This window comes from Tauraco erythrolophus, chromosome 21 (assembly GCF_009769465.1).
Source record: "Tauraco erythrolophus isolate bTauEry1 chromosome 21, bTauEry1.pri, whole genome shotgun sequence".
Taxonomy (NCBI): Eukaryota; Metazoa; Chordata; class Aves; order Musophagiformes; family Musophagidae; genus Tauraco; species Tauraco erythrolophus.
The window spans coordinates 11,346,281-11,355,865 of record NC_141485.1 but is presented as its reverse complement, the minus strand read 5'-3'; the positions used below and the strand labels follow the sequence as shown (position 1 = coordinate 11,355,865).

At 61.2% G+C, this 9,585-nt stretch overlaps 1 protein-coding gene across 1 annotated transcript; it reads right to left on the bottom strand.

Annotated features, from left to right (window-relative positions):
• Positions 1-4,744: 4,744 nt before the first annotated feature.
• On the bottom strand, positions 4,745-6,462 carry HSPB1 (heat shock protein family B (small) member 1). Its single transcript, XM_086624804.1, has 3 exons — positions 6,102-6,462; positions 5,145-5,208; positions 4,745-4,904 (listed from the first exon to the last, which is right to left on the bottom strand). Exons 1-3 carry the CDS (start codon positions 6,460-6,462, stop codon positions 4,745-4,747), a joined length of 585 nt encoding a protein of 194 aa, XP_086480930.1.
• Positions 6,463-9,585: the final 3,123 nt, after the last annotated feature.

Below are 9,585 nucleotides of genomic sequence, written 5' to 3'. Positions count from 1 at the left end.
AATAAAAAAAAAATAATAAAAAAAGAGCATTCAGGTCTGTATGTCATGTACTGTGTTTGGTATTCCAGAAGCCCATCCTGATTTCAGGTGCCACAGCTGCTTCCTCAGGGATTGCACTGCCATTTCGCTCTGCCTGACTTTCTCCCACTGTACCATGAGGTTTGTCAGCAGATCTCCGGCGCCCAGGCTCCCTCGGTTGGCACCAGGGAAGCCGGGCGCCTTTTCCTTTCTCCTGGGGAAGCTTGTGGTGTAATGAGTGAACTTCAGGAGCTTAGAAACTGAACGTGGTAGAGAAATCCTCAAGGGAAGAGCTACAATCATAGACATTCTGTCAGCCATCGGGAGCCCAGGAACGTAGTTCTCTTCTTAGCAAAATCTTTTCCGAGTCCGTCTGATCTGGCTGGGGGTGGGAGACGGGGCATCTGAGTTGCTTAGCAGGTAAAATTTACCCCGTTTTGAGTAAATTTCTTTGTAACTTTAATTTTCCCATCGTTGTTGGAAGTTCACTGCTGTTCTCTGGCTCGCGGAGCGCTGTGCCATGTAGCTTTCCACCTGAAGCTGCGCAGTAAGGAAAAATCGTGCTTGTGCTTTTTTTTTTTTTCCTTTTTTTTTTTTTTTTTTTTTTGTGGAAACAGGCTTTCATTGTCCCTTCTGAGTCAGTTCGCACACAGCCCGTCGTGGTGCCGCACGCACGGTGCAGCCGCTCCTGCCGCCGCGTTGCACGGGGAGATGTCACTCCAACTCCCTCCCCGCAGCCGAACGGAGCCGCTACCCCAACTCCTCGGGGAGCGAGCGGAGCCGAGGCCGGTGCTCAGCCTCCAGACACTGCCCTGGTGATGCTGGTAAAGCTTTTTTATTTTTTCTTTCCTTCTGACCGGGCCGCCTGCGTGCACAGCGTCTTGCCCGGCCTCGCTCGCGGCGAGTGAGCGCGTCCACCGGGCGTACGGTGCGCGGCGTCCCGCGGCGAGATGCTGGCGGTGCCGCTGCGTGCCACGGACTGGGAGATCGCTTTAGGCTTCTCACCTTCCTCTGGTTGCCCTCGTGCCCCGTGAGCAGTGTTGTCCCAGCTGTATAATTTGGAAGTGATTTACTGGAATTACAAAACCTGTCTCTTTTTTTTTTTTTTCTTTTGTTTTTGTTTTTGTTTTTTCTTTTCGGCTTTTGCTCTGGCTGCTTTGGGAAACTTCTGCAGGAGAGATGACAAGAGAGCTAAAACGGAGTGGGGGGTTAGGGACTTGATTTTAAGCAGCTTGAATGGTTTCTTTCGTTTTTTAAGAGATGCACTTGCCTATGATACTGTCTCCAGTGAAATGATTACTGCTCCATTACTCTATTGATACAATATTGTGCATGCTAGTGTCGTATTTCTATACAGTAGCTTGAAATTTATTAACTTATACTGTAGATGTTATGTATTCCTATGACAAAATAGTCTTCAAAAATTTTTTAAAGTTTTTTAATTTATTTTTTTTTTCTTTTGGGGGTAAAGTTTGCTCTACCAAATAGTGATCGTAACAAACTGATCTGTTATGGATGTTGCTATAGTGACATGCAATTATATATGATTTTGTTTTTAAAAAGGAAAAAAAAGCAAAAGAAAACACCAGTGTTAGCTTAATCTTAATGTCTGGTGTTCGTCATGGTGAAATTATAACTATTACAGTGTAGGAGAACAATGACTGTGTTCTTTGAATGAGCCTTTGTTTGTGCTTTTGTCATGTTATGCAGTGAACTATTTTTAAGGTCTAACCAGTGATTATTTTTCCAACTCCGTGTTTCTGTAAGGAATTATTTCACACACGGACCATTCTTAGCGGTTTTTCCTCAGTGATGGAATATCATGAATGTGAGTCATTATGTAGCCGTCGTACATTGAGCAAATAAACTTACAGATCTGACGTCAGCGCTGCTTAATTACTGCCTGTGTCGAGTTTCTGGGGGGTGGTCGTGGGTTGGGGGGCTCCCCCCTTGCTGTCGGGACTTGGGGAGCCGGGGTGGGCAGCCGGGGGTGCCCGGGGCCTGTCTCCCTTCCGTGGGACGGGAGGGAAGCTGTGACGCCGTTCTCCGCATCCCCCTGGGTCGGTGGTTCCCCTGGGATGGGCACTGGGTGCTCCTGTGGGAGGTGGGGGGGTGGGGGTAGGTGCCTCCCTCCCACCTGCCTCCCTCCCTCCCTCCCCGATGGTTTTTCCACTCGAAGCCGCGTGCGGTGACTCACGCTGTATAAATACTCCCCTCCCTCGGAAACCGTAAACCGAAAAGGCGTCCTGAGTCATGCACCGTGCAGGGGACCCCGGGGGGGTGCAGGATGGACACCCTGGGGAAGGGGCTGGGAACAGCTCCCGGGTGATGGCAAAGAGGAGCCGGGGGCTCACCGAGCACCCACCACGCGGGGAGGGACACCCCAGCCCAGCACTGTCGCACAGCTGGCCTCCCTCTTGCTTTTTGGGGTGGCTTTTTGGGAGGCGAGCACAGCACCTGTGCCCACCCACTCCAGCATGGCTGCAGGAGAGGGGAGGGGGCTGGGGATGCCCCTCGCGGGGCACTTCTTCCTTTGGAGATATGCTTGGGCTGACGAATCCGGCCGATGGCCACTGTGCTGCCTGGGATGGGGGTTGTGGAAGTGGGACCCCATCCTGCCCAGCTGAGCCTGGCCTGGAGCCCACCCTCCAGAGCCCAGATTAGCCCCGTGTCTCCCCCATCCTCACCCCCTCCTCCCCTCGCTGGTGGGGCCTCAGTTTCCACACCTGGAAGGGGAAATGGCTCCCTGAGGCTGAAGCAGCACTGGGTGCCCTGGGCATCGGCTGTGCCGGGGTGGGTGGGTGTCCGTGTGTCCGCAGTCCCTGGAGATGTAGCGGAGGGGCAGAGAGAGAAGGGAAGAGCGGGAGCCAGCGGGCAGGGGCCTCCTCACCGCTGCCCGGGCAGGATTTAGCCCTAAAATGGGGTGTTAGGTGTGCCCGGGGCTGCGTGCTGCAGCGCAGTGTCCAGGGCAACGCAGATAGGCTGGGGGGGCAGCCCCTGCCTGGCACCTCCAGCCCTTCTCCCTCCGCTGCAGGTCGGGGTGGGGAGGGGGCTGCAGGGACCCCCCATTCAGCCTCATCCCCCATGCTGGAGCCTGGCAGATGGACCCCGTCCCAGGAGATGAGACCTGCCAAACTCATGGCACCAACCCCTGCTCCAGGTGCTGCAGGGCCGGGTGCGGGGGGTTGATGTTCATCCCCCCCAACCCCCAGGCTGGGCTGCCAGTAGCTGCTGCTGCTCACTATGGCAACCATCTCCATCGCTCTGGTTGCCGTGGCCACCCATCCCCAAAATGAGACACATGGCGGGGGCCAAGCACACGTGTGGTCCCCAGCAGCAGGAGCCGACCCCACCCCGGGCATCGTGCCCGAGACCTGCCAAACTCATGGCACCTCAGGCTGCTGCGACAGAGGGGTTGGGGCTCAGGGAGAAGGGGCTGGGGGGCACGCGGAGCCCCCCGGCCTCGCAGAGGGGCCTCGCAGCTGTGGGATTCCTCCTAGGTCACCGTCTGCCTCCAGGATGACTCAGGGGGGATTAGTGGGATTTGTCGGAGCGGGAACACGGCAGCCGCGGGCCCAGCCTCGGCCATGTAGGGCCGGTCCTGCCTGGAGGCACAGGGGCGCGGGGGGCACGGGGCCAGCTGGGGCCAAAAGGCATTAGGACCGTGACCACCCCCTGCCACGTCTGGTCCCTGAGCTGAACCCCCCCGGCATGCCCGGCCCATCCGGCTCATGGCAGTGGGGCAAACGGATGGGGGTCTGCAGGGGCGCTGGAGGGGCCACGCTGCCAGGGCTCCCCTGCCACCCGGGGCTGCCTGTCCTTGTTTTTCAGGGGTGTAGGGACCTGGGGTGGGGACGCTGGGGCGCTGAGACCCAAAACGTTCTCATCGGGGTGGCGAGACTCAGGGTTTTGGGGAGCAGGGATGGCATGAGCCAGGGTGCCAGATATGGGGTTTTAGAGAAGCGGATGTAGGAGACGCGGAATACTGAGACCTGGGATGTGGGAGACCCTGAATTTTAGAGACCAGGCGTGTCAGAGACCCAAGATGTCAGAGACATGGGATGTCGGAGACCTGGGCTGTTGAGACTCATAATTTTGGAGACCTGGGATGTCAGAGAGCTGAGATGTGGAAAACCAGGATGTTGAGCCTGGGCTGTTGGAGACCCATGGTGTGGAGACCAGAGATTTTGGAGAGCAAGGGGTCAAGGGGTGCTGGAGGCTGCGGGATGTAGAGAGCTGAGATGTAGGAGACCTGGGATGTGGGATATCCAGCATAAGGAGACTCGGGATGTGGAGATGTGGAATGCTGACCCCAGGCTACTGAGCAGGGCTTGGTGGCCATCCCACTGGCCATGCTGGCCCAGGCAGCTCCATCCTGGTGCTCTGGTCCAGCTGTGCTGGAGCAGGGAGCCTGTGCCCGCGGTGCGGTTCCCCTGCAACCCGGCACAGCCATGGTGCCCAGTGCTGCCAGGGGTGCTGGGGGACAGGCACAGGGCACGGGGACGGACGGGGTTCTTTCACATTTTTTTATTCCGACAGATTCTATCGGTTCCTTCACATTTATTCAAGGCACTCAGTGACGGGGTGAGTACAAAATGAACAGTAAAAAGGGGGCTGCGAGCTGGGGGTGGGCGTGAGGCTGCACCTCGTGTGGGGCGAGCGGCGGCGGCTTCTCCTCCTCCTCCTCCTCCTCCTCCTCCCTCCTCCTCCTCCTTCTCGCTGCTGCCTACTTCTTGGCTGGCTCCTTGGCTTGGCTCTCGACGGTGACGGGGATGGTGATTTCGGCAGACTGGATGGCTGGTTTGGGCAGGGGGGCTTCTACCGTGAGCATGCCGTCGGGGGACAGCGAGGACCGCACGGCCGTGGCTTCGACACCGGGGGGGAGGCTGTGGGGAGGGAGGGGGGAGGTCAGGGCTGCAGCACCCATCGGCCCACCCTGCACCCCAGCAGGTGCGACACTGGGACCAGTGACCAATGCTCAGCCCCAAATTGCTTCCACCCCCACTCCCAGTTTGGGTGAGTGGCATCCCCGGTTCGCCCAGCGGACGCTGGAGGAGATGGGGGGTGGGCAGTGAGGACATCGGGGGGCTGCCAGGATCCCTTCTCCTCTCCTTTCTGGTACTCACGTGTATTTTCGGGTGAAGCACCTGGAGATGAAGCCGTGCTCATCCTGCTTCTCCTCATGTTTGCCTGGAAGGAAAAGAAAACCCTGGGTGATCGGAGGGGCCAGTTGGGTGGGCAGCATGGCTGGGGAGGTCTCTGTGCCCGGGGCCCACCCTTCCCTGCCCCAGCTGGCCAGACTCTGGCATCGCCTGATGCCACGGAAGGGGTTGATCCTGCCTGTCCTGGTTTTCTTTGCCTTAATACCAGCCTGGAGCAACTGAGGGGGACTGGGGACAGCAGAGTCCCTGCGGCAGCATCCCCCAAGTTGGAGGGGAGCAGAATGTGGTGCCAGGAGCCAGCGGTGGCCAAGGGGACCCACCTGCCGCTGACTGGTCCCATGGCCCTCAGCATGGCACCAGGGCTGGTGATGGAGCACCCACCTCTCCCCGGGGCTGCATCCCTGGATCCCGCTGGCTGGGTATTGCCCCCACCCCGTGCAGACCCCCCCCTCGCCAGGCATCAGGCAGCTGCTGGCCCTGTGCCGTGGCATCTGGGCTTCGTCATGGCGTTCCTGGCTGAGCCGCCCATGGCTCCATGGGGCAGCACAGGGGGCTGCAGGGCACGTGACACCCCGCTATCCCCCCCAGACCCCTCTGTGGCTCACAGCTGGGGGATCCCTCCCCATATCCCAGCTGGAACAGCAGCAGGGGGTCAATATGTGGGGCTGGGAGATCCCTGCACCCCGTGCAACACCTGCAGCACGGATGCACCCCGAGTCTGCGCGCTTAACGCTGGGCCTTCCTCTTCGCCTTGATTGTCCCCTTCCCCTTTACCTCCCGTCCCTTCTCTCTCCTCCTTTTCCTCCCCATCACTTATTTCTCTCTGCTTTGCCTTCCCACCCTTTCTTCCTCCCCAGCAAGCGCCCGGGGCGGCCGCCCCAGCACCCACCCCCAGGCAAGACCCCCATCCCCAGCACCCACCCGTTATCTCCACGATATTATCCTTGGTCTTGACCACCAGCTCCTCGGGGGCGAAGTGGTTGACGTCCAAGGTGACCTTCCAGCTGTCGGCGGTCTGGCGGATCTCGGAGACGCCGCTGCTGAGCTGGCGGCTCAGCGCCTGCCCGTAGGGCGAGCCGAGGGCTGGCACCAACGCGCTCTCCCGGGGCAAGAGACGGAAATATCCCGGCCAGGCGCTGCCGCTCGGCCACTTGTACCAGTCCTCGGGGATATGGGGCATCCCGAAGGACTGGTCGAAGAGGCGGCTGCCATGGTACCAGTCACGGAAGGGCTCCCAGCTGGGGCTGCGCAGGAAGGTGAAGGGGACGCGGCGCTCGGCCATGGTGCGCGGGGCTGCCGGGGGGAGCGGCCGGCGGCGCCTTATGAAGGGGGCCGGGGGGCTATTTTTAGCCAGGCGGCTCAGCTGGCTATTAATGGAAATTGCGGCAGGGCCTGGGGAAGGGACGAGAAACTTTGGCAGGGCCAGGGCGGCCGCGCGCAGCCGCAGTGAGCGGGTGGCACGGGGCTGATGGGGCTGGCAGCCCCCCCAAGTGCCCCCCCCCAGCCAAAGAAACGTCCGTCCGCCTCTCGCCGACGGAGCTTGGGCTGGTTGGGAGTGATGGATGGTCCTTGGAGCCGCTCCCGGCCTCACCCCCACCCGCCGGCATTTCTCGCCCGGAAAAAACATCCCAGGGATGTGCAGCCCGAAGTGGTGTGGGGAGGGGGCTGGGGCTGGGCCAGCACCTTGGCGGGGGGGGGGGGATGAGTCAGTGGAGGAGCCCGTGAGCTGCCCTGACCCGCTGCGTCACCCACCAGCCAGAAGCTTCTGGAGCCCCCCAGCCCCTCCAAGTCCCGTGGCCTCGGGGCTCAACACGGCACCAAGTTGGGGTGAGGAGGCTCCTGTCCCTGGGATGGGGGTCTCCAAGGCCGCTGATGGGACCTGTGGGAGCCAATGGGACCAGTGGGGGCTGATGGGGGCTCACAGGAGCTTGATGGGGGGCAGTGGGGGCAATGGGGGCTGGTAAGCTGATGGGGGTGGGGGGGGGGGCTGGAGGGGGCAGCACCCTCCTGGGTTGGGGGTGGGTGCCCTCATGTCCAAACAGGTCTCTCCAGTGACACCCTCCTGGCTCCTGGAAGGGATCCCCCTTTGGGGCCAAACTCCAACCCCCCGATCCTGGGGAAGGGCTCTTTTCCCAGCCCAGAGAGCCTGGCAGCCCCTGGGACCCCAGCACCGCTGCCCCGTCCCCCTCTGCCCCCCAGCCTCGTGGAGCCGGTTTTGGGGGGACAGAGGCGCTGGGGTGGGATGTGCCTGGGGGGGCCGAGCTCTGGCTGCTTTACTTTGAAGAATTGAGCGGCCGGCCCCAGGATCGGGCGGCAGCTGAGACCTGCCGCGCTCGGTGCAGGGGTGGGCAGCCCCGGGGAGCCCCCTCCCCATGGGGCGCAGATGGGGACACAGTAAAGGGGGGGGATGTCACAGCAGGGGATTTGGGGGTGTCCCCCCACCTGCAGCTGCAGCGGGTGCCAGCCCCGCGCCGTGCCCCGCCCCCGCCAAACCCCTTTGTCTGGGCAGAGCCGGGAATGGTGCGGGGGGGCTGGGGGAGGAGGGGGCTGAAGGCGGCGGAGCCGAGCGGGAGGAGCCGGGCCGCATCCTGCGGGGGCTGGGGCGGGGTGGGGGGGGAGCCTGGGGCGGGGGGGGAGTGCGGAGGTGAGGGGATGGGAGGGGGGGCGGGGAGGGGGATGCAGGGAGAGAGGGGAGGCGGGATGCAGGGAGATAAAGAGAGGGATGGGAGGGATGGGAGGAATGCAAGGAGGGATGCAGGGACGGATGGGAGAAGGGATGCAGAGAGATGAGGAGAGGGATGGGAGTGATATGGGAAGGATGGAATGAATGGGAATGATGCAGAGAAGCATGCAGGGAGGGATGCAGGAGGGAGGAGAGGGATGGGAGGAATGCAAGGAGGGATGCAGGGAGGAAAGGGGGGAGGGATGGGAAGGATGATGGGAAGGATGCAGAAAAGGATGCAGGGAGGGATGCAGGAGGGATGAGAGGGATGCAGGGAGGGATGGGAGGTGGGATGCAGGGAGGGATGGGAGGTGGGATGCAGGGAGAGATGGGAAAGATGCAGAGAAGGATGCAGGGAGGGCTGCAGGAGGGATGGGAGGGCTGCAGGAGGGATGGGAGGGCTGCAGGGAAGGATGGAGACAGTCAGGAAGGCTGCAGGGAGATGGGAAGGATGCAAGGGGAGACCCTTGTCCCAGCAGCGAGGCCTCCCCAGAGGGTTCCTCCCACCCCACAGCAGGATGCTCTGGGGGAGCAGACACACAACTGGTGCCCAGTGGCCGGTGCACCGGGGAAGGGCGAGCCAGGGGTGGCTGGAGGCGGAGGAGGGTGGTGAGAAGAGGAGGACAGTCCATGGGGAGCGGGTTCCCCCCCACCATGAAGAAACTGCTCCGTGCCCGGCAGAGTCATTTACAATATATACTGTATATTTTATTGTCATTGAACCAGCCCACTGAATCTACAGCTGTACTCACAACCCCGAAAAAAAAAAAAGAGAAGAGCGCACGCGCGAGAGGAAAATACTGAAGTATTTCTACAGAGTATTTGTTCCAGTTAGCTCCCTCCGCGGCAGGAGACAGAGACTGTAAAAGAGGAAGACTGGAAATTTTCCCTGATGTGCTGGCTCGTCTGCGCCGGCGCTGCGTTGGGCTTTCGGGAGCCGCGGCCTTGGGGGGCTGCAGGGCTGGGGGCTGCGGCCACTGGCAAAATAACCCCCACCAGTGACTCGAATTCGGATGGTTTTGGGGGACCCCCCACCCTCCCAGCAGGGTTCTGGGGCTCCCGCAGCCAGGCTGAGCTTCCCCGTGGGGTGATGAGGGGACAGGGCCTGTGGCTGGAGAGGAGTGGGATGGTTTTCAGGGCTCAGGGCGTTGTAGGGATTCTGGGGACCCTTCCTCTCCTCCTCCTGCCACAGACACATCCAGAGCTGCCACCCTCTGTGCAGGGAAGTGTGGGGCTGGCAGATGGGGACAAGCCGAGCCATGGAGAGCCACCAGCGTGTCCCCTCCTTACCTCTGCACCCCATTTCTAATGGCTCTGCTTGTCTGGGCACCGCAGAGAGCAACCAGCAGCTTTGCCAGCAGAGCAGGGAGTGGGTGGGAAACCCGGGGGCTGACACCCACCACAGCCCAGCTTTTGGAGATGTTTCTCCAAGTGAGGCTGAACCCTCAGCCCACGGCTGAGCCTGGTTCCTGGACGTGCTGGGTTTGAGGGACGACCCTGGCGTGTCCCTCCACTCGCATCTCTGCCCTCCCAGGACCTCTGGTTCATCAGGCCACCAGCTAACCAGGCTGTGGTGTTACTGGCCGAGCCGGAGGCCAAAGGATCCCCCTGGTCCCAGCTGGCTGGAGACCAGCGTCGCGCGGCACTGCCAAAGCCAGGCTTTTCATTTGGGGCAGCGGGTTA

Coding starts and splice junctions, on each gene's coding strand:
- HSPB1 (XM_086624804.1), bottom strand. CDS start 6,462: ATGGCCGAGCGCCGCGTCCCCTTCACCTTCCTGCGCAGCCCCAGCTGG. Junction 5,209..6,101: donor TAATATCGTGGAGATAACGG/GTGGGTGCTGGG, acceptor TTTTCCTTCCAG/GCAAACATGAGGAGAAGCAG. Junction 4,905..5,144: donor TGCTTCACCCGAAAATACAC/GTGAGTACCAGA, acceptor CCCTCCCCACAG/CCTCCCCCCCGGTGTCGAAG.